This window comes from Heterodontus francisci, chromosome 25 (assembly GCF_036365525.1).
Source record: "Heterodontus francisci isolate sHetFra1 chromosome 25, sHetFra1.hap1, whole genome shotgun sequence".
In the NCBI taxonomy this organism is placed as follows: Eukaryota; Metazoa; Chordata; class Chondrichthyes; order Heterodontiformes; family Heterodontidae; genus Heterodontus; species Heterodontus francisci.
The window spans coordinates 51,655,580-51,680,683 of NC_090395.1; the positions used below are offsets into that span (position 1 = coordinate 51,655,580).

Sequence of the window (25,104 nt, forward strand, 5' to 3'; positions counted from 1 at the left end):
TTATGTATTGGTGATGTTAATGTCTAATGTTTCTCCCTTGCCATTGCAGTGCCCTGACATCGAGGAGACCCTTCCTCCAGGAACTGATTTAAGAGTCCACTGGCAGACATATATCAGCTGTAATTGGTGTAAAGACTGCAGACTTGCACAACAATAACCTGATAAAGTTAGAATACATCTCAGGGTCACATTCAATGCTGCAGGATCTTTTTCTAAATAGTCACTAGCTAAAAAGATGACCTGACTCTGTGCAAGCATGCAAGCATGCAAAAAAAAAAGAAACCTGCAAATATCAGACAATTGACAGCTTTTATTATCCAAAAAAATTTGGCTTAAAAGGTTAATTTAGCAGATGAAATCTAACACAGCTATAGTTAAAAACAATGGTCAATGAAGCAACAAGATTTATGAATGTATAGGGAGTTTTTCCCTTAATTTCTGTTCCATATAGGAAGGGAGTTATCATAGTCATCCTGTCTTTCTTTGTCAAAATGGTCTCATTAACATCTGAGGTTATAGGTAGAAATTCAACTTCTCTATGAAGTTACCATTTACACTGATAGCTTTATAAAAGGGAGCAGTCTGTGTTTTTATTAATACAAATCATTCTATTTCTCTTGCTGCTCCACCTATATATGTCATAGGATCCTGATTTGCATATAAGAAAGGCCTACTGCCTGAAACTGGTGGGGCTCCAGCCGCCCAAAGGCTCTTTTGGGGATGGCGGTGGTTGATGCTTCAACATAAATGGGGCAGTAAGCCATTTTTTGGGCCATTACCATCCTACAAAATCCTAGTGGAGAGTTCAAACATAGGAATTGATATTTTGTTACTGAATCATAGTGCGGCAACAGAATAATGTTGGGAATGTCAAACCTTCTTCAACAATACAGTTACACAAAGTTACATGATTCCTCAAACAGTATGCTTGCAGGCAATTTTTCCCCAGGCTTTCAACCATGCCACTCTGAGAATTTTCATGAGATCAGCTTGCTGACAGCTATCTCTGATTTTTCTCTGCCCTTCTGACACAGCGAAACACCAGGCCACACTCTGTGCTTCCTCACAATGTTACAGGTTATACTTGGAACTCTGGTGTGGATAATTGCACCTCGGAACCCACACCTCCTCACTCTGTGATACCATTAATTGGAGAGCTAGTTCACTGTACCGGGTGTGCACTTGGCAATTTGAAGTTTGTATGCGAGCTCATCCTGAGGCACTATTGCTGCAGTTTCCATAGAATCCAACTGACATCTTCATTGCTGCTGTGACAACATTAAAATGTTTTTTTGTGATTGGATTCATTGTGACGAGTTAAGGAGCTGAGTACTTGCAGTATTAGCAGGGATGACACTCCAGTCCAATTGCAGTTCTATTGCCTCTGGTAAAATAAGCTTATAAGCATTTGGGTATATGTCTAAATTTTTGCAATCTTGTCTGCGAGCTGCTGTTAGTATACTCATCTAAATGTGGCCAGTCTCACTGCATTATGTGTGAATCTAGAATCTGTATATCTTAGTTTTCCATTGGGAGGATGAGTGGGGTGGCAGGGGATGGGTATTATTTCCTTTTCCATCTATTTTCTCCATATACAAATCACTAAAGATGTGGATTTGGAATAAGTTTATCCCAATTGATAAGATGACCTCAGGCTTCAGTTCCATGTAGTGCTTCATCAGCAAAAGTCTGTTACAATGCATTCTAAACAGTGCTATTAGAGTGGTTGAGATATAGATGTGTGTGTTTCAACACCACACCTGCAGTTATACTGTTATAGAATTCTCAAAATCATTTTCCACAGCAAGCAGCATTTCAGATATTGCAACAGATGTGGGCAGATGAAGTGCTATAAAGAAACACTAAAGCCCATTGAAATCTTGCAGTATTAACCCCAACATCTGGGAAGACACAGCCATTGACAGACCACAATGGCATCAGATCTATCAGGTCAGTCTGAATCTTGAGGCTTCAAGGTTATGAGATCTGGCTGCAAAGTGCCAGGGACGCAAGGCAACTCAACTATCCGCTGTTAAACCTGATATCTGTGGCTGTATTTGTGCATCAAGGATTGGGCTCTTCTTCTATCAGCGGACCTGAAATTCATCTGTTAGTTTGTCGGAAATTCCATCTATATATTATTGACACGTACAGTTATTGGCACTGCACTCAGGTTCCTTTACCACAAAATTCTGTGCACTTCTGACATGTTGGGACTGTATCTTATTAAAGCTATCAGACATTGGAAAATGCTTCAGAATTTACTATCACCCCAATAGGATCACCCTACTGCCTCAGAAAGCAGTTTGATTTCATGGGATTTTTGAATTGGACATCCTATAGAGTATTTTAATAAATGTTTTATCATGCAATCCACTTGTTGCCATAGTCCATTTAATCACTTCTAATTTTATGTTATTGCAAAGGCTCAATCCATTTCCTATAAGTTTCTATATAATATATTGGGAAAGCAATTTCTATAATGACAGTCAGATTATTTATCAGTAAACAAGCAGTAATAACGTGACCTATATATTCTTCTGCAAAAATCGCAGGGTCTGCTGTTAGTGACTGCAAGCTGGGACCATTAACATTTCAGCATAACATTAACAAGGCTTGGTTACCCAATAATTAGTGAACATCACCCATCTGCCTACTTTTCTCTTTCTGTGTGCCTGTCTCTTTTTGTTATCTTAATCTCTGATTCTTTTTGCACCCGCTTCTCTTTTTATGCTTGTTCACTAGACTGCATCTCCAAGTATATATGCCAGCCTCACTTTTATTGCCACTGTATTCATTTGATTCTCTCTACCATTCTTCTTCTTGTCCATTTTGTCTTTCTGTCCTTCTGATATGTTTTCATGTATCTTTCTATTTCTCTATGAGTACTGCATTAAGAACAACTGCAATACAGTGGCACACAACTCACTCCATCAATAAAAATATTCTAGGCTAGCGTTGCATTTGGGCATGAGATTCAGAACAAATACAGCAAAGTGAGCAACCATAACAACAATGTGCATTTATATAGCACCCTTAACATAGTAAAACTTCACAGGGTGTTTCACAGGAGTGTTACAAACAAAATTTGACACATAAGAAGACATTAGGACAGATGATCAAAAGCTTGGTCAAAGAGGTAGGTTTTAAGAAGCTTCTTAAAGGAAGAGAGAAAGGTAGAGAGAAACAGAGGTTTAGGGTGGAAATTCCAAAGCGTTGGGCCTAGACAGCTGAAGGCACATCCACCTATGATGGAGCGATGAAAATTGGGGATGTGCAAGAGCCCAGAATTGAAGGAGTGCAGAGATCTCAGAGAGCTGTCAGGCTGGAAGGAGTTACAGAATAGGGATAGGTGTGGCAATGGAGGGATTTGAAACCAGCCACGCATGCAGCAGCCAATAGGTAATACAATTTGCAAACTTTATTTTTATCTTCCTCCAATTTTCTTCCCTCAAGTAGCTGATTCATACTGGAGTACAGGTTGCTGTCCTTAGCAGCTATTTAGTACCTCACATAAGTGGTCATTCTTCACATGAACCTAGACAGTAAAAGCTGATAGGCTAGTTCTCACTTTGTACTAGCATCTACTTTATCATTGTCATAGTCTGAATCACAGCCAAGCCCAATCTACATAGATGCTCATTCCAGAAAGGGTCACTGGGTAGCAGGGTACTGAGCACAATCACAACATCACTACGAACACAGTGGCTGGGATCAGACAAACTCAGCACAAACCAAGGATCAAATGTGTGGCTGACGTGCACGACTCAGTACCACACCAAACAATTCATTTAAGCACTGAGATTGCAAATTGTAAAAATATCTGCAAAACATAGCATAAATCAAACACACCCTGATTTCTGTGAAATGTTATACTAATCTAACCATTTGTTTTTCATGCCAACTTGTTAACAAGGGCTACCCATAAAAATCGTACAATTATATAAATGAAGTCATGCTATAATTGATCTCAGCATACCTGGGTTAATGAGAAGAAAATCAACCAAGTTTCATGCCCTGATTGCTCTCTCATAATATCTGCTGCAAAGCGTATATGTGCAGATAATGGGTAAAGACAGAATCATTCTTGACTAAGATGCCCTCATCCCACAGTTGAATAGCCTACCAGCATTCATTGCCTACGATTATACATGAAGACTGGCTCCCTCAGCAAGGTCCCAGAGGGTACCTGGCACCCAAAGATCTATAACACATTACATTATTGAGAAAACATTTAAAAAATGAAGCAGTAAGATATGCTTTCATATGAATTGTGTTTGCATGCAAACTTAAATATGTTCTTAAATTAGCCTGAAATACAAATGGGGCATCTTGATTTTATCTTTCTGAGTTAATTTAAAAGGTAAACCTGGATTAGGATATGACATCTTGACATAAACAGACATAGCATGCATCCACACCCGAAGGATTGCACATTCAGCGTACATGCAGCCCAGCAATTCATCTCATTAGCGTATTAGCATATGAAGAAGCCTAATTCTTTAATCCTTTATCACATGTTTGGTAACAATATTCCATTTTTCTCATTAGCTACCTTTATGTTGGTGTTTGGTCAGGCAATTGGTCCTGTTCCTCCTCCTTTAACAGAATGATATCCTTTGTTTCTTCAATTAGTGACAATTCATATTTACCACCATCACATTCCAAAGATACCATTTCTATAGTTCTTACAAATAAATAGTTAATTAGATGGCAAAAAAATGATTAATAAATGTACCTTATGTTGCTGTTTTAGGTATCATCACCTGGCATCAGTTCTTGTCTATGCAAGGTTGCTATTGAGTTCTAATTAATTCAGAAGCAAGCTATGATTTTGAGAAATATCTCCTTCACTTATTTTTTTTCTTATTATTTATCTTTCCTGAAGGCTCCGACTCGAAGGGTCCTCTTCCATAGGTTATTTGGTACATCTGGTACTTTGCCAAATGTGCAACTCTATACAGTGACTGTTGACAGGCTAATAAAAGTATCATAATGTCCTTGCGCAATGTGCACACAAGTTTTCAAGGCACTGAAAGTGTAGTTCAGTAAAAATTAGCGCTGTCAGAGGAGGAGAGACAATTAGTTTAAAAAAGTGGATTTAATGGTACACTGTTAGATAAAATTCCTGTTTTTGCTTAGTAGATGAGAGCATTAAGTGGTACCATGCAGCACACTCATGTCTACACTCTTTAATAAAAATAAAAAGACAAGAATTTATCCTCTATACCCTTTTGTTTATATACCAATGCTGCTGGAAGTGGCTCAAGTAGTAATGATGCTATTTTACAATGTTACCAATTCTTCACGATTATCTTGGAGTCTCCAGGAATTAAATATTTGTCTCCTGGACACTAGTACCCGCCAGAGAAAAATGATAGGAGCATTAAAAAATGTGCTTTTATCATTTTCTTTGAAAACTTTTGCTTATTAATTATAAAAATATTGGAGATGGGAAAAAAGGCTATTTGACAGAGAGGTCTGTTGAAAGTCATGTGGTGAAACCTCCAGGAGTACATGCAACCAAGAGTTGGCAACCCTGGATGTCGATGTAGATTTTTTTTTTAGACATTCTTGATGATTTTTAAAGGACAATTAGTTCCACTCATTAAAATGTGATGTGATGGCATCTCCTTGAACGGTGGAAATTATTTTAGTGAACATGACATAATCACATATGGTATAATAATGGATACCTGGAAGTTAATGCAAAGCAGCAATTGAATCAAAGGGTTCAGATGGCATCATAAATCAGAAGTCCAAAGCTGAGAGGTTTATAGCTGCTTCTATATTTTTCTACTAATTCAGATTCCACAAACTCAGCATCCTGGGGTCTGCTCATGCTATGCTCCCAGAATCAAAATTGAAAGAACACATCAAAAGCAGTTTATAATTATCATCTAACCCTACCATAGATCAAAACATTTGGGTTGCGAAACTGGGCTCCAGAGCACTGCTTCTACTGATGGTAGAGAAGCCTCGAAGGCCTAAAATGGTGCCAGCCATGCCTCTGGCCCATTCTGGCAGGGCCCACATGGAGACCCATACTGTGAAGAGTGATAGCAGGGGTGTGCTGTGTACGCGCCTGTATCATCAGAAGAGGTCCTTTCATGACATCGAACAGATGTTCCGGGTGACAACGTTCATTTCACGAACTTGGTCTGTGCATGCACTGAATGCCTGTGCTAATCACTCACAGCTGGACAGGCATTCAGCAGCACAAAGAGACCCCACTGGTATTATTTAAATGGCCAACTGCCAACTTGCAGGTGAGGTGCTTTTGACTTAATTCTGCTCGGGCAAAGCTATTGGAAGTACTGTGGATTGTGTTTGGAGGTGTTTTGGAGAAGTGCTGTATACATTCAGGGAGGCAACAGGATTTAGTGATCCAACTCTGCATGAGGTATGAGGGTTGTGGTTGCAATCCTCTGGGTCTGCAACATGACCTGCAAAAGGAGTGAAGGCTGTAGAAATGGGAAGCTCTGTGAAGACAGAGCAGGAAGTTTCTGCACTGAAGGCCCTACCCACTATGGGTTTTTCAAGAGCACTTTTCCTCTCACCATCACAGCCAGGAGCAATGCCTGAGGTGACACAGGTTCACCAAGGATGTGGTGACTGAACTGTGCTACTTCCTTCAACCTGACCTGGAACCTCAAACCAGGGCGAGGACGATGCTGTCAATGGCCATAAAGGTGGCAGTAGCATTGAACTTTTATGCATCTGGATCTTTTCAGGCAGGAGTAGGTGACATTTCCAGCATATCCCAATATGCCGTCCATCGATACATCTGAGAGGTGACAGAGGTTATCCGTGGCAAGAGAGCTATATACAAGCTGCAAGAACCTGCATTTTCCTTTGAGTGCTCAGATCCACAGCCATGATGGCGACAATCTGAGCCTGTATGGCAGCAAGCCTGGATCTTATAGCCTCCATCTGATCTTCCACTGTAACACTGAGACGTTGGGTGGCTTCCGCCTGTGCTGCAATTGAAGCTGAGACAGCAGCCTCCAGACGCTGCATCACAGGCAGGTCTGCTTATTGCAATGTCCTATGGCACACTGGAGCCAGATTTATCCATGCTCCTTGACAGTAAAAGGAGGCACCAAGCATCTCAGTGTGCATGTTCATCAGTGTTCTCCTGTTCGCCACCCCACTGTAGTCCTCATCTGCTTCCCCTGCTGCAGCATTTGTGTGTGACCATGCCCTCCAGTGAGCTGGCAGAATAACTATCCTTCTCCCCTGGCCTGCCTGCAGCTCACTCATACCCGGTGACTCACCGCATGCAGCTTCAAACTCATACGTCTCACAGTTGGCACCTTGCCCAGTATCTGAGCTGGTGGCTGCGGGAGTCACATCAAGGGATGGTGCTTCTTCCTCAGAGGTCTGGTGTAGCACTGTCTCTCTCTCTTCCTCCTTGGGCTCTTCTGGCTGGCCAGTTGTGGAGGGATGTTGTGAGGGGGGGCGGGTGGGGCTATAAAACAAGAGGTCCATGATCACACTATATGCAGCTTGTGCTTCATGCCATATAGCAGGATGAGGGTGAGGTAGAAGTTGAGAAGATGTGTAAAAGGCAATAACATACTGTCATTCTAAATGCTTTCGGCAACACCGAATGCTATAGGCTCTGTCACAGCCAGCCCCTTGGTGCCCCATCTCCTCGATTAGCCTCAAGGGATGCCTGGCCCCCACCAATTCTCTGCTACTCCCTTCATGCCACCTTGTCCTGCAAGAGAGAGGACAGAACATCAGCAGTTGTGCAGCATTCTGTTTGGTGCTGCGCCTGCCATTGCTGAATAGCTGGAGGTATGTGGAGGCTGCAAGAGGTGGGAATGAGGCTGACATCATTGGAAGGCGTGTGAGGGTGAGTTTGATTATCTGAATGTTAGGTGTGAGTCCTGAGAGCGAGGCACTGCTATTGGGTGATGGGGATGTGATGCATTGAGCAGTGTGAGCAATTGGTGGTGTATGAGATGTCATGTGAAGGTGCATTCACTGACCCTGACCCCGACCCCTTGCATAAGGTCATTAAACTTCTTCTGGCACTGCTGTCAGGCTCTTGGACCTGACTCTGGTGGTTGACGTTACTTGATTCCACTCCCTTCAAAAAGTTCCGGGAGGGCCTCCTGGCCCCCATGGAAACATAGGGCAGGATTTTGGGCTTTGGGTCGGATAACGATGTCAGGATCAAATGGGGGTTACGACCTCTCACTGTGTGGGAAACAGACACAGGCAGTGATTTTTCCCAAATTGGACAATTATTGGCCAGAGAGCAGGATCGCCGTCCAATTAAGGATGGAGAGTAGACTCTCGAAACTTTCAGTTGTCAGGCAAGACCCCCACCTACCAAGAATGAGGAAAATCAATTTCACCAGATGAACATTGATTTTTAAACTAAAAGCAAAATACTGCGGATGCTGGAAATCTGAAATAAAAACAAGAAATGCTGGAACCACTCAGCAGGTCTGGCAGCATCTGTGGAAAGAGAAGCAGAGTTAACGTTTCGGGTCAGTGACCCTTCATCGGAACTGTTCTGTACTGTTGTGGTACCACGCCATACACTTGAGAGTTCAATCACTTGTGTGTGTGGGGTTAACTCATGTCAGTCATGGACCAGTAACTGGCCTTGATGCCCTAAGAATTGAGAGGGAACAAATTAGTAGCCAAGATTCTTACTCTTAATCACTTTCTAGTCATTCCTGCTGGAAAATGTATGATTTTGGATGTTGGGGGAGAACAGGAATCTAGTTCAAATAATGATGCAGAGTGTAGATAACAAATTCAAAGTTGTATACATTCCTTCCAATGGCACCACTCCTCCAAGCCCATACTAGCATAACTCATAGCTGGTCTGGGGCATGTTCCTCTGGAATGTTTTTGACTTTTACATTAAAATTGGCGCATTAAGGCTCATTTTAGAATTTTATTTACTTCCAAGGTAAACAATTTTTAAAGTGGAGTAAATATTTCTGTTAATAGATGAGGTTGGTCACAACAGTACGAAAAATCAGACATTCAGGTAAAATTGACATTTCCAAACCCCTCCCGCCCCCACTGCAATTTTACAAGGGGCAGCAGCAAGAAACGGCCCGCCCACCCCCGGCCAATCAACGCCCTAAGTGGCTAATTAACTGGCACTTAAGGGCCTCCTTCTGCCGCCGCAGATATTTTACCCTCGGTGGCCGGATGGTTGAGCCTCAAAAACCCCACCTGGTCAAACCAGGCGGCCTTCTTGTGGGCTGGTGTGGAGCCTTCCTGATCGGGCACCCTGTGTCCCACAGAGGGCTGCCCCTGAAGTCCTAACCGCCTCCCTAACCGACCCCCTTGCCTTGCGGGTCCCGACCGATGGTTCCCGATGAGGCCCTGAAACTTACCTGTCTTCCAGGGCCGTCCTTCATCTTGTTTGCGGTGGCTGGGTGTAGTCCCAGTGCTCCCTGTGGCGCTGCTGGGACTAAGAGCTGACAGCCTGCTGATTGGCCGGCAGCTCCATTAGGCGGGACTTCCTGCCTCAAGGGGGAGGAATTCCTGCCCAAGACCAATTAAAGGCCTGAGGAGCAAAAAATCCTGGTCTGGCTCCCCAGGCCCGGTGGAGGCAGGCTCACCACCGACTTTTCGGCCAGTGCACAAGGCCTCCCACCCAACGAAAAAATCAGGCCCATAACTCTCACAGGCATATACTCAAATACAACACAGTACATTAATGCAAATTTTATTTTATTTGAAATGCTGTATAAAAATAAGTTTTTTTCCATTCTAGTTTAATTTACAGATCTAATCAAATAACAATTCAAACTCCAAGCTGCATTCATGCAACCAAACTAGTGTAAAGATATTGTATGTACAAAAAACCATTTTCACACTGGTATTTTATTCAACCCATACCAGCCCACAGGACACATAAAAAAAACACAAAAACCCAAAATAAAACCAAGAGGTCTAGACATTAAATACATATTCGATACAACATGCATTTAACAGAAGTGCTCCATGTTATATTTACAAAGTCTGGAATTCTTTTCAGTGACATCACCGTTTTCTTTTGGCTGTAAACAGAGTGAACTGAACTAAAGTCTGACGTGATCTTATGAGAATCTGTGGGCCTTCATCTGACCAAATAATTAATTATTGTGGAATGAACAAGTCTGTTGGAAGGTAGTTGTCCATAAATAAATAAATATAAATTAACCCACAAGTCAAACCTTTTTATATAATAAATCTGTTAAAAAAAACTTCAACTTCACTCAAATAAATAAACAGGTAAACAGGACAATGTGGACATAGGCTGTAATAACCAGTATTTCAAAAAAAGACATTTACATTTTTTATATATATATATATACATATAATACACACATATATACATATACACGCACATATACAAAGGTTTAGAGTTCATTCATTGCATTGGTTGTGCATTGATGACGATGCTCTGACATGCCTTGGCTTCATATTGAGTGTATTGAATTAGTGGACTGCATGAAGTAGAGTTGAGGTCAATTCTTTTCTGATTAGTGGTGAACAGCAGATGACAAGGTGTTTCTTCATTTATTCTGTTGAAAGGTTGTAAACAAAATAGTGGCTGGACTAGACCAATCCCTGTGTGTACATATGAAGATTGTGCGAAGGAAAGTTAAGTTATTGAGAAGCAGCAGAAGTTCAAGTATTTCTTTTAAGTCAGTGGATAAAAGGCACTCGAAAAGGAAGAGCCAGGCTTGTCGTAATGCACGATTCAAGTTAATGACAACCGGAGCTTGTTGGTGGGTTGGAGGAAGTTTCTGGTTCTTCTCCCACTAATCAGTAGATTTAAAAGGCCAAGGAATCTGGTAAATAAGACTGGGCAAGTTATTTGGTTGTTCCAAAGGGAGGCAGAGACAGTTCAGTTTTGCGAGCAGCTGTTCACATTATTTCACAAGTTCTAGTTTGCTTGAACTAATGTTGGTTGACTCTTGGCTCAGACTGTGCAATCTTAGTCCAATGGCATCTTGTGAAACATTGCAATTCTGCATCCAGGGGTGGTTAATCATGTCTTCAAATGATGGTCGATCTGAAGGCCTCAGGGATAGACAGAACTTAATGAGATGTTGACATTCTGAAAGCAAAAAGGAAATACTGGGTTACAAACTGTGGAGTTTCTAATTATACTTTCCATATATTTAGTGGTAAGTTAATTTAGCTTACATAAAGTAACTATGTAGTGTAGCCCAGCTGAGGGCTTTTGCAGCAGACTAATATAAGCAGATAAAACATTTCTGCGATAATGGCATGTACTGCTGACATAATATTAATTGTACAAGAGGTCATTAAAAATCAACATGCAATTGACTAGTTTGAATACCTGGCAAATCATATCAAATTATTTAAGAATTGTGATGATTGTCTTTATTGACACATCCTATACCCAAATTGAATGCACAAACGGCAGCTTACCAGATGAGATTCTTCGTCTGAATAAGACCTGCCCTTGAATTATCTCCTCGTCCTGCTCAAACGGGATGTCCCCACATACCATGTCATACAAAAGTACCCCAAGGGACCAAACTGTTGCAGATCTGCCATGATATCTGTGATAGCGGATCCATTCTGGTGGGCTGTACACTCTGGTACCTACAAATCACACAAAGATTCACATTTATGAGTACATTGCCTGTATTCTCGTACGCTGTTAAAATGCTAAATTCCCTAACACAGTAAAAGGGAAACAGTAATAAGACAACATAAAGTAAAAAAAAACGTAAGGAATTCTATATCTAAAGGTAAAATGAACGAGCATTTGTATATGATGGGAATCTGTGGCTAAATTTAGCACACGGGCAAAATGTGCCGCATTTGGTTCAAGAAACCTGTTATGGGGTAAAAACGTTTGTAATACTTGTTGTAAACAAAAGAATGCGCTTTGCTCTTGAAATTCAAATCATCTGCACTATCTCGTTCCGCCCTTAGCATGCAGGAAATGTGGTTAACCCATACTTCCTGGCTGTCCTGCTGTGAACTGGCAGTTATTGACTCGTTGCCATGTGATTTTTGTTTACAAACTTTCAGTTGTAAAAAGCACACGTTCCCGCCGGGCGATGGCGCCAAACACTCAGAATTTGCACTAACGGTTTTTTTTTTGTTCTTTTTAAGACAAGTTTTAATGTTTGAAATCCAACCAAACAGCAAAAGGCAGCAGCGCAGGCTCTGGCGAACAGCTCCGGGCGCAACGCAGTAAACATTACAGAGCCTTTTACAGAGCAACTGCCAAACATAAAAATACAAAAATGTTCGTTCATTTTACCTTTAGAAATAAAAATCCTTAGTGTTGGTTTTTATTGTAGCCGAGTTCATAACGTTGAAACAATGATTTTCTATGTTTTAAAAAAATTCCCTGCGTTGTCAAATTTGGAAAATAAACCTTAAGAAGTTATGGACAAAAAAACAATCACTTTTTCTCACACACGAATTTAAAAGTGCGCTTCTGATATGTCAATGGTTGTGTTTTACAATGATTCCTGGTTATTCCCAGGGTCTGCAAAGGGATGGCTGCTCACTAACTTACAGAGGCATCGTCTACCCCAGCCCCGGCATTTAACTAGCTCAATAAATTATCCACCAGCCACTTGATATCAAAGGGAAAGAGAAAGAACCGATTGGAAAGTAACCTATTTCCCGTCACCATAGCCCCGGGTAACATGACTATCGGGTTTCAAAACATTTCCATGACGAAACTTGGGGCGGGGGGGGGGGGGGGGGTGAAGAAGAGCAAATGTGGGCAAAAATTAAGAAAAGAGGGTGTCTGGGCATCAGATTTTAGAATTTGGCGCTTCATCTCGGCTCCGAAAGCCGCTCTGCTCAACCGAGGACGCTTCAGTTTCCAAAAACACTGTTACGCAGCAGAAAAGCAATCTCCAAAACAAAAGAGTGGCACCATGCCAACCTCAGCAGCAGCACTGGGGCAACGGGAGACGCGCCGTCTAGTGGCTACAACCCAACCGGAGATCCCCTCCCCATCTGGCAGTCCAGCCGGACACTCCCTCCCGTCTATGAGTCCAACCCAAGATGACCCTCCAGCAGTCACCCTTCCTTCCCCTGTGAGCCTGGGCACAAACTCCCCTCTCATCGTGAGCCTCAATTACCAAAAGAATAATTTCCTTTTCATCTGTTCATTATGAACCCTGTAAAAAAAAAACACACCTCGGCAAAGCCCTACACTTTCCTAATAGTATCCACTCCTTTCAAATCTCCATTATAAAGGCTGCCCACAAATATAACGACGCCGACTGCTAAGCTACCAGGGTTTATTATGGTCTTGTGATTCAGCATTGTATTGGTAGCTGTTTTATTGTGGGGGTTTTTTTTTGAACTCGGGCTTTTTTCCCCCCTCTCTCCCAGTGCATTCATTTATTAAGCATCCAGCCCTCGTGACTTCTGTTACCCCAAGAGCCCCCAGCTTTGGCCGCCGATTCGCCTCAGTGTCAGCAGCGCTATTCGGATAAACGCAACGCCTCCTAGCAAGCAGAAGCGCCCCCTCGCAACCACATCACCGTCCAAATAAGGAAATAAACCATCAAAACAATAACAAAACGGCTCGGTACTACACTGGGAAAAAAAAACTCACACATCAGTAAATCCGAGTTAAAATCCAATCACCACGGAATCAAATCAAAACAAGACTAACGCAATTCTTCATTTCCAAACCTTGATCTACCGAACCCCCTAATTTAACACTAACCCCGAAATCAGTAAGTGCTGTCACACGACAGGCTGACTGGAGCACTAGATTTTTTTTGCAATAAAAAGCTCACCATCAAAGTCAGTGTAGACAGTATCCTTCAAAAGAGCCCCCGATCCGAAATCAATGAGTTTCAGCTCCCCGGTCCTCAAATCGATCAGGATATTCTCGTCCTTGATGTCTCGGTGAACGACCCCGCAGTTGTGGCAGTGCCTCACAGCCTCCAGGATCTGGCGGAAAAAGTTTTTGGCCAGGTCTTCTGGCAAGGCTCCCTTCTCGGTGATAAAATCAAACAAGTCCTTAACGTGCTCGGGTCTCTCCATGACGATAATGAAGCTGTCGGGTCTCTCGAACCAGTCCAGCATTTTGATCACACTCCGACATCCCGTGCCCACCCTCTTCAGAAGCGCGATCTCCATGGGAACCCTTGCTCCATTAGACTACAGGGGCAACATAAAAATAAACTGCATCAGACACTGAATGATCGCACAGACTGGAGCCTAACCTGCAACTTTCCACATTATGTACTTTACGCCGAATAAAGTTAAAATTAAATAACTCTTGTCAAAAACAGAGGAAAAACATTTTTTTTTTATTTTGAAAAATACAACTCCGCAAAGGCTTGAGACTATGATTACAAAAGGCACATGAGCTTTGCATTTAACTTACCAGTTCAGCCCATTCTGACACGCGATCTCTAGCAACATGCTTGATAGCAACCTGCAATATAAACAGAAAGGTCCATTCAGTCACTAAAGCAGTGGATAATCTATAAGGATTTCTTCAGACAGACTGATCTGGAGAAAGTTAGAGTAATAAAACTGAAAGGGAAATCTACAGATTAAAAAAATAATTACCTGCACCCCGTCTGCGACCCTAACACCAGAATAAACGGTCCCAAATCCACCACTACCGAGGACCGATCCAACTTGATAAATCTTTTCAAAAGGCTCTTTCACTGAAAGAAAAAAAAATGAGAAAAGATTAGTCGATTTCCATTATCACAAAAGTCGGCGCCTCTTTTGTTGTCTCCGACCTCCACATGGTTAACGACAACACCGTCACAACACAAAACCCCCTTCTCTTCTGCTGAAGCTGGGAGACTCCGTAAACGTGGGAGAAATGCTAAATAGATACCTTGTTGCAACTGAATTTTCGCCGGCATATCCACACTTGATGTCGAGTACATATGAGTAAAGGATCCGATCTTTGAAAGCAGCATCCCTTTCCGTGAAACCTCGATTGAAGACCCGGGTATCACTTCCAAGGTTCCGAATGAGATTTCACCCAAAAAAAAACCCGGTAATTTCAGCCACACCACCACGTTGCAATGAAACACACAACTGCGACCGTACAAATGTTTCCCTTATTCCAAAGCGTTTGCTTCTTGCAGTGTCCCAGTGGTGGAATACACCAGATGATCAAGTTCCTTTAAGCAGGAAATCAGTTTGAAAAATAAATGAGAAAATGAGCAGAATCGCGTCTTTGTATCACGCTGGCTTACTTGGAGTGCGTTCTGCTAGTAGCAACGACTATATAGATAGTAAAAAAAAAGGGCGAGCCGCACACCATCAGCAAACCCCTGAGGCACAGTGCACAAAATTTACGTCAAACTGTCCAATAGGAGGGTAGAAAGCATCTGCCAATCAAAGCAGAGGAAAAAAATAAAAGAATGAAACTGACTAGACTCGACGTGGCGGGAATGACTACGCGCCAAAAAAAAAAGCTTCTTGCATGTATGTGTACAAATGGCTTTGATCCACTGGCTGTCTGTAGACAAATATTTTTAAAGGGGAGCGACAACGTCTTTTTTTCATTGGCAACAGCCTTTGCAGTTTTTCAGTTTGCTAGCAATACGGTACTGGGAGCGAATGGACTAGTTTAAAAATGCAGAGGCGTGTTTTGAGCTGAAGTATGCAGATTGTCCACGTAAATGCTGAAGCTTTGTTCTGTCTTAGTGGGCGATTTAACGATATATTGTATTATAATAATATACATGAAAATCTTTAGTGAAAAATACTACCATTTTAACTTTTCAGATTGAAAAGGCCAGACGTTAGATATGTATATCACGATCAGCAGTAATGGTAGATATAGTACTTAGAAGTCTTTCCGTTAAATGTGTTGCGAGGTTAATACAATTGTGGATGTCCACCTTGCCTAAAAGGAGTCAAATATTTAATTTGATCTCACAACTGACGATTCGTTTCTAGGAAAGGCAAAATGCTAATGAGCCCAGAAAAAATTATTGTGGGTCTGCTTGTATTCATTTTCTTTATTTAAAAAATAGGTTGACTTGTAGATTTTTCAGAAAATATAATTTTGCCATACCCAAGTTTGTCACCTAGAGGGGGCGTACACCATTGGCGATAATAAAAATCAACACTAACCTCGAAGTATATTAAATTGTACATAAATTATATGAATCAGAATGATAGAAGCACTTTAAGGTTATCAGTGTGCAACATCCTTGCCCTGCGAAAAGACGTTTTTAATAATATATTTTAATATTTTAACCACAAAACAGTCGATAGTTTCAATTTTTGCAAACACATCGTGGCCACCCTTTGTAAAGCATGCATCTACCATCTATGCAAGGTGCATGTTAGCAACAAAGCTCTCTTAAGATGCCTCACAATGCATTTCTCATGCATTTATGTATGAAAACTGTTTCGGATATAAAAATTAGATTCTTAAAGTGATAATTGATGGGCGTACACAAAATAGTTCAGATGTCTGTTATTTCCCGCCCGATCTTAAACTGTAAACATCCAGATACAAATATCTGTTTTAATGATGCCAAATTGATAGTTGTTCTTTGTACCCCTGTGAGATTCCCTTGAGCTTTGGGGGCTTAATTATAGATTTTGGGGAGCGTTAGTTAATGAGTTTCGCGGTGCGTTCAATAATTTCTGGGAAAACCACAGGGCGATACAAATCTGCTGTGAATGGTGCCACTGAGAAGATGCTGCATTCCTGAAATACTTTCGAATTGGGTGGCCGCCGCCTTTCAGCATGTGGGAATGAATCACAAAAAGCTGCCTTTTTTTTTCCCGCGATCAGGTACAAGTTAGAGCAAGAGAAACTGTAACAGAGCCAGTGTTAGTCGATGGAGGTCGCTGCTGAAAACATGAAAGCCTCTTTGCAACGCATCACAGCTCAGGAATTTCCTTTTTAGTGTTTTTTTTTCACCGCAGTGGGGGATGGGTGTAGTGAAATGACCATCAGATTCAAATCCTGGGTGGAGTTTGGTAATTGCGAATCAAAACAAAACCAATGTTTGAACTGTTAGAGTGGATAGTTATGATAAAGCGTTAAACTGATTTTTTTTGTCAGTTATTTATATTTTCTTCTATTCCTCTCTCTTCTGCTCTCTCTCTCTGGGTCACACACTATATCCGGGCTGTGTGAGGTCAGGCAGGAGATTTGCTTCCAGTCTATCTCCAATCTCAGTTGATACCAAACTACCTGGTGGTACGCAAGAGTAGCCGGGCCTCGACTGACTGCCTCGCTAATTTTGCTTCCCTATCTCTGGAGGACCCTCTGCTTAGGAAACTGAATGTTTTTTGGACCACCAGTTCATCAAATGGCCGGGGAAAATGGCATTCACTCAGGGCCACCCCAGCTAGCTGGTCACCCCCTCCTACCCAAGCTGCTAGATAACGAGATTATAAAAATGTACGAATTTGTCGCTGTGCCATTCGCCACAGCTTTTCGCCACTTGTCGTTTTGCATGCCGTTGACAATGGAGTGCAATCCCCACAATAAATTCATGCATGTGCAGAGAAACATTTGTGTTCTTTGTGATAATGACCACGATTGCTTTGGAAGTGCAGGTGCAACCCAAATTAGGCAAAAAAAATCAAATGATTAAATTCTGGCAAAGTGTTCGTTTAATGTCTGGGAGAGCAGCATCCGTGAACTGTCTCTCAGCATGGACAATACTGACTCTCACTTACTCCAGCTACAGACGCATGACAAACTGGGTCTTCAAGTCTGTGGGCCAGCGAAGGGAGCCAGCTTGAGAGTGCAAAATGTCCGGAATCGCCTCATGGACACTGGACTCATGGAATCGAAACTAAAGCATTGCCAGAATTAAATGGGGAATGAGGAAATTTTAATCATCACAATTTATTAATCTGAATGATCTTTATAGTCAATAATCTAACGGTAAGGAATGCCTGGCCCCACAGCCACCATAATATTATAGAATTCGACATTAGGTTTGACGGGGCGAGGAGCGAGGCACACACAACGGATGTTTTAAATTTAGGTAAGGCTGAATTTGAAGGGATGAGGTAGAAATTTGGCAGAATACAAGACCTGTACATAACCCTAAAGGGCAAGAGCTCTGCTTGTGTAATTCAACAATCTTGATGGACAAGGGAAGCGAGAGGCAGTATAGAATTGAAAGAACGTGCTTATAGGAAGGAAAAGAAAGATAGGGAACAGTAAATAGCCTCAGCTATTTACAATCTATATTCATGACTTAGACAAAGACACCAAGAGTAATGAATCCAAGTTTGCTGATGATACAAAGCTAGGTGTGAGCAGTGAGAAGGACACAAAGTCGCTGTAAAGAGATAGTGAAAGGTTAAATGAGTGGGCAACAAGGTGGCAAATGGAGTATAATGTGGGGAAGTGTGAGGTTATTCACTTTGGTAGTCTTACGATAAGAGGTCGATGTTTTAGGATGGAGATGAGGAGTAATTTCTTCACTCAGAAGGTTGTGAATCTTTGGAATTCTCTACCCCAGAGGACTGTGAATGCTCCATTATTGAATATATAAGGCTGAGATGGACAGATTTTTGGCTTCTCAAGGAATCAAGGGTTATAGGGAGCAGGTAGGAAAGTGGAGTTGAGATCGTATTGAATAGCGGAGCAGGCTCGAGAGGACGTGTCGTCTATGCTTGCTCCTATTGCTTATGTTCTTGTAATCTTGTGGACTGGGAAAGCAAAGGGATACAAAAAAAGTGACAAAAGGTGAAAAAAGGGAATGCAAGGAAAAGCTTGCAAGGGATATCAAGGACAATACTAAAGGCCTTTACAAAAACATTAAGAGAAAGAGTGTAACTAAGAGCAATGTGGGATATTGTAATTAGAAATCAGGAAATGGCAGACTTACTGAACAGTTACTTTGTGTCAGTCTTTGTATCAGTCTTCATAGTCGAAGATGAAATAAAGATACATAGGAAACTAAAAATAAATCATTTGGAGGAACTAACAAGACTCAATATAAATCAAAAAAATGGTGATGGAGAAACTAATGCAATTAAGGACAGCCAATCCCCAGGACTCGATGGAATTAAAAGAAATAGGTGAGGAAATTGTTGATGCGTTGGTCATAATCGTCCAAAAAACTCTCGATTCAGGAATTATCCTTTTAGATTGGAAAATTGTCAATTCATTCTATTTAGGAATGGTAAGAAATATAATCTAGGAAGTTATAGCCCTATTAGTCTAATGTCAGTCATGCAGGAGTTACTAGAATCTTTTATTAGGGACAAAATGACTAAGCCTTTATCTCAGGCTGGAATACAAAGTATTGGAAGGTATATTATAACAGAGCTCTGGTGAGATCCCACCTGGAGTACGGCATTCAATTCTGGATACCACATCTCAGGAAGGAAATATTGTTCTTGGAAGCACAGATTCACCAGAATGATGCCAGGGCTAAAAAGATTGAATTGTTAGCACTGGTTGCATAGACGAGGCTTGTATTCACTTGAATACAGAAAATTAATGGGTGATCTAATTGAGGTATTTAAGATGATAGGGTCGATAGAGATAAACCATTTCCTCTGGTTGGAAAGCCTAGAACAAGGGGACATAACCTTAAAACTAAAGCTAGGCCATTCTAGGGTGAAGTCAGGAAGCACGTCGTGATGCAAAAGAGTAGTAGAAATCTGAAACTCTGTCCTCCAAAAGGCTGTTGAGGCTAGGCCAGTTGAAAATTTTAAAATTGACCTTGAGAGTTTTGTTTGGTAAGCATATTAAAGATTACAGAACCAAGGTAGGTAGATGGAATAAGATACAGATCAGCCATGATTTAAGTGAATGGCGGAACAAACTTGAGGGTCTGAATGGCTTACTTTTGTTCCTATGTTTCTATATTAGTCCCAATCACCTCAACAAAATGCCATGAAAACATTGATAAACAGTTGCTCAGTTCATAAGTCTTCTGTTGAACATACTATCCAGGGACTCTGCTGAGATAACTATTCTCCCTTGAGTTGATGAGGCATACTACAAATGGCTTTAGTGTAATTGGGGCAGAGAATGGAAAAACTGTCCATGGTTCTAATTTTTGTTATCCACTGACCCCTGTTCTGGAAAACATGTGTTCATGAATGTTGGGTGAGGACAGGATAGGTTTTGCTATGAACAATCCCATGGTCAAATAACCTTCTGACATCCAGCCGGACTTAACTGTGAGGAACAGTCCTTGGTAAAAAGCACTTTCAGGAGAACAATAGAAGAAATAGGAAAATTGAGAAAAACACAAAAATTATTGCATGCTTCTCTCCACAACTCTGCCCTCGTGTTTCAGTACAAATGCAAAGACCTTAATTTTCATATTTTTATGATCAAATCTGAAACATTTTGAAGAGCTTAGTCATTCATTATCAAAGATCAACCCACCCTACTACATGAGTAAAACTGTCATATTAAGACCACAATAGTTGTAGAACATTTCTCAGAATAAGGTCAGATGGTAATGATCCATGTTAACAACTGGAATGAGTAATAACGGTTAAAAAATGATTGCAGAGACATTATAGCCCCAGGCTGAGGTACTTTGGAGCATTTGCATAAAGAATTTTCTCCCAAATGACAACAATTCTTTATTCAGTGAAGTAAATTCTCTAATCTGTAATATATTTAAATAATATTTCCCTATACAGGGACAATCCCTACTTAGCTGAGTACTGTACAATTTTCCAAAGAGACCTGAATTAAAATACATAAAACATTGGAGGAAAACTGAACCAATTCAGTAACAATTACAATAATATATGATGTAAAGTGCACATTGGTTAAAAGTTACTAACTCATATCTGGTACCTCATGGCTCGCGTGTGTCTTTGTGCCAACTCCTATACATGTTGATTGTTAAGTGCATATAATGTTTGGACAATACAGCAATGGATCTGATATTTGATATCAGAACAAGCTACTTGATATATGCAGGTATTTAGTCATAGAACTGTAGATGTGGCAGCAAAGCATTGGCAGAACCACTGGAACCATAACCTATATTGAATCCCTGACTTCAGAACAGTTGAGTTACGGGAGCAAATTAGAAAGAAAAGACAAACAGGATCATACTGAATGATTAATATAACTAGATTATTGGGTAAACCCAATGTCATTGATAACATTGATCCCAGAAAATTCTTCTAGTACCCAGCTTTACCAAAGTGTCTATGTAAATGAGATGTGTTAACTCAGTGAACTGCATTGGCTTCATCTCTTATGCATATCTGCATCTGCATGTTGTCACATATATGGAGGAACATTGATGAAATTGGAGGAATTATGAAATAAAAGTAAACTGTTGAACTAAGCTACAAGAAAACGGATACTTTGCTAACTAGCAACATGGAGCGAGAGGTCAGGTGATCCCCTCCTGCACTGCCAATCAATGTTTGTCTGTTGAAGATGGGACCATTATTAAGGTCTGGAATCAGCTTGAGGAGGCTCATTGACATGTAAAACAGCCCATTCCATGCTTTCAACACCTATCATCAAAAATTGGGCTAGCAAAGGCTTTTGCAGACAGACTGACTCCGAAGCCAAGACCAAGATAATAGGTGTGAAATAACACCTTTTTATCAAAATAGACCACATTCAGATGCCATTATATAACAGTGGTCCCCACATCCAGGAACATTGTATGAACACTGCAGGGAAGAGAGTCTTGAGCCACCTGATTGAAAATCAAAACCTGATAAGTTTTTACCTTAAAAGAAGTAAATTCCCTGAGAGAGGGAGACAGAAAGCCATTCTAACCAGAGAAACTGTGAGATCGATCCAGCAAAGCAAGAAGCCCTGCCAGCACCATCTTTAAACTACGGAAACAGAGAGATTGCAAGGTGACCTTGCAAACTCCCCATTTGAGAAATTGAACCAGGACCTCCAACATCAACTTCGGACTGAGTTTCAACCAAAGGAGTCTGCGACACTTCAATTCCAAAACAACATTCAGGCCTGCAACGCTGTTAAAAATTCCTCCTGGAAAACCATGAAGGTTTCAAAGTGAACTCTCTTTACAGCAATCAGACTCCAATTGCATGCTACCCTTTACTCTCTATTTTTTCTTGTGTGTGTGCATGTGTGTGAATGCATGAGTGGTTGAGGTTGTGAACATTTTTGGGTATTGTTTAATAAATAGTTAACTTTATTTTTTTTAAACCTATGAAAAAACCTGGGCTGAATTTTACCGACTGCTTGACGCCGTGGGTTGCGACGGGGCATGGGGGGCCCGTAAAATTCTGTGGGGAGAGGCCTGCCTTAACCCCCGATGTTGAGAAGCGTCCACCGGACCTCGGTGTGGCCCCCCCGCCGCTTGGTGGCAGCACCCCAATTAGAATATGTAAAACGGTACTTACCTCTTCAGATTATGCATCCCACCGCCTCTTGCTCCACACTCCTGCATTATATGTAGAACGGGCAGTCGTCACATACCATCCCGTTCACGAGCAGAAAACCAGACGGGATGTCAGAAGCAGGAGAACCGGACAGTGAAGGTAAGTCCAGGTATACAAGGATCTCAGCTCTACATTCTGGAAGGGAGTGGGGGGGGGGGGATTACAGGGGTCTCAGCTCTGCATTCTTAAAGGGAAGAGGGGGGAATACAGGGGTCTCAGCTCTGCATGCTTAAAGGGAGGAGTGAGGGGTTCTGGGATAACTAGAGGGAAAGCCCTGCAGGCATGAAGGGAAGTACTGTGTACCCTACCTCCATAAACAGTGTACACTCTGCTTTTGGTTGTGGGTGTGAAGGAGCAATGGCACTCTAGTTACCCTGTGTGTGGGGAGGGTGCCAGAAAGGGTAGGAGCGTTAAGGTTATATGGATGGTGGGGGCAATCAATGCAACTGGTAGGATCTTGATGTGGTCATGCTGTGCCACTTGAGTGTTTACCAAAATGGGCAATGCCATGCCACGCCACATAATTGATGCTTGAAAGCACCTGATGTACCCGTCAACACCAATCCCTGCCCTGTTAGGAACCTTCGAATAGATGAAGGATACAACTTTATTTATCACATTAAAAATGGGTATGGCTCATCCTACATTGCGTGATCCTCTGCTCCTGAGCATCCGTATGCATTGGAGGCAAAATCAACAGGCAGGTGTGATCAACGTAGAGGCCCCCAGTCATGAACAGCAGCCCCCAAGGGGAGCTTGCCATTACAATTGCCGTGCATCTACAGGCCCCACATGTCATGCCATAGGATGTCAGAGCACCAGTGTCAGAGGTGATTGTGCGTGTAGAGAGGGTGGTGACACATCTCTGTGCCCTGCTTAGCGGTGACCTGCAGCCCATGGACTTCATGGACATCCTATGTCTGCGGTCCTCATAGTGGCAGTGGTTCTTAAGCTTGATGCCTATGCAGCATTTCAGGGGCTCACTGGAGACCTTTGTGGGGTCACACAGTCAGCAGTGCACTGCTGCATCAGGGAGGTCACCGATGCCCTGCACCAGAGGGCCAGTGAGCATGTCTGCTTCAGAACGAGTTCTCACAGCTAGGCCTAGAGGGCCATTGGTTTCGGCATCATTGCTGGAGAACCATAGGTATTAGGGTTCATAGACTGCACCAATGTCATGCTACCACCTGCAGACGTTACCATTAAAGGAATCCTCTCAATCTAGATGCAGCTGGTATGTGATCACCGGCGATGCTTCATGTAAATCTGTGCCTGCTTCTCAGGTAGCTGCCATGACACCTGGGCCCTGCGCCAATCCCAGCTGCCACCGTTGTTCACTGAACTGGCTCAGATGGAGGGATGGCTTCTTGGAGACAAGGGCTATCCCTTGCAGACGTGGCTTCCGACACCAGTGAGAGACCCCGCCACTGCTGCAGAGGAGAGATAACAACGTCAGCCTCTGAACGATCAGCATGCTGAAAAGATGCTTCCGATGCCTGGATAGATAGGGTGATGCCCTGTACTACGGGCCGTAAAGGCTAGCTCCTTTCTTTGCTAGTCGCTGTGTTCTGCACAACGACACACCCAATAGGGGGCAGGCCTGGCATGATGAGGAGAAACGTCAACAGGTTTCCTTCTCGGACTATGAGGATACTGAGGACCTACAACAGGAAAGGTGCATGGGAGGGCAGATAGCACCCAGGCTCTGCAGGGCTAGCAGTGAGCTAGGGATGTACGGCAGTGGCTTATCAGACAAAGGCTGTCTGTTCCATAGGAACTGACATGAGCTCTGCAAGCCACACAGCACCCTCGCTTACCTGCTGTGCAGCAGTCCACATCTGCAGCCTCCTGTGTAAACCATTAGAGGCAGCAGCTGACAGAGCCAATGTCCATGTCACTGCATCTGTGGAGATGCTCATGAGTAACGGTGGCATGACAATGATGCTATTGCATATGTTGGCTCTCCTGAAAGGCCAACGGTGCAAAGAGATGTGACATTGGCGCTACATGCTGCCACACATCATTCACAAGTAGTAAAGGACACACATGTTGGTGAGGAACATTTAGTGAAAGACATATTTACATTGTTGTGATACCTGTGCATTCCTATTTGTGTCAGTGTGTTCTCTGTAAACGGAAAGGTTGCCCCTTCTCGGTGCAACCTCTGTGCTAGTAGCCTGACTGGAGGAAGGCTGCTGATCTGATTGCCCTTTGGCTGTGGATGACTTTGGTGCTCATACCCTGTGCAAGTGAGGCCTAGAGGGCCCTGGCTGACTGTGGGAGTGCTCATTCATCCCCTTCCAGCATTGGATCTGACGCCGGATGGCCCCGTGGCTACTCACCTCCTCTGCCATCTCCAGCTAGGCTGCCTTGTTCAGGTGGGAGGGCCGCTCCTTACCATCGCTGGGGAAAAGGACCTCCCACCTTGCATGCACAGCCTGGAGGAGAGTGAGCAGGGAGGCCTTACTAAACTGTGGGGCCAATCTAGAGTACCCCTCTACCATCCTCGGTTCTTGGTGTGGACCTTTAAGTGCAAAGGTGACTCTACCGTGTAACTGCTCTAACTTTTGACTGCAAGGTTTGTCTTGCACATGTTTGAACACCAATGCAGGACTAGTGAGGAAATCTGTGCTGTTGTCATGGTTTTTTATCTATTACACATTGACATGTTCAAACACCGTGTTTCTGCAGCAGCTCATCATAATTATTGGTGTATTATTTCTAGTTGGCAATGCAGCTAGAATATGA

At 42.4% G+C, this 25,104-nt stretch overlaps 1 protein-coding gene across 1 annotated transcript; it reads right to left on the bottom strand.

Annotated features, from left to right (window-relative positions):
- Positions 1–9,694: 9,694 nt before the first annotated feature.
- On the bottom strand, positions 9,695–15,262 carry pim1 (Pim-1 proto-oncogene, serine/threonine kinase). Its single transcript, XM_068057203.1, has 6 exons — positions 14,843–15,262; positions 14,563–14,663; positions 14,375–14,425; positions 13,779–14,145; positions 11,425–11,601; positions 9,695–11,086 (listed from the first exon to the last, which is right to left on the bottom strand). Exons 1-6 carry the CDS (start codon positions 14,925–14,927, stop codon positions 10,899–10,901), a joined length of 969 nt encoding a protein of 322 aa, XP_067913304.1. The 5' UTR covers positions 14,928–15,262; the 3' UTR covers positions 9,695–10,898.
- Between the last annotated feature and the right edge of the window lie 9,842 nt (positions 15,263–25,104).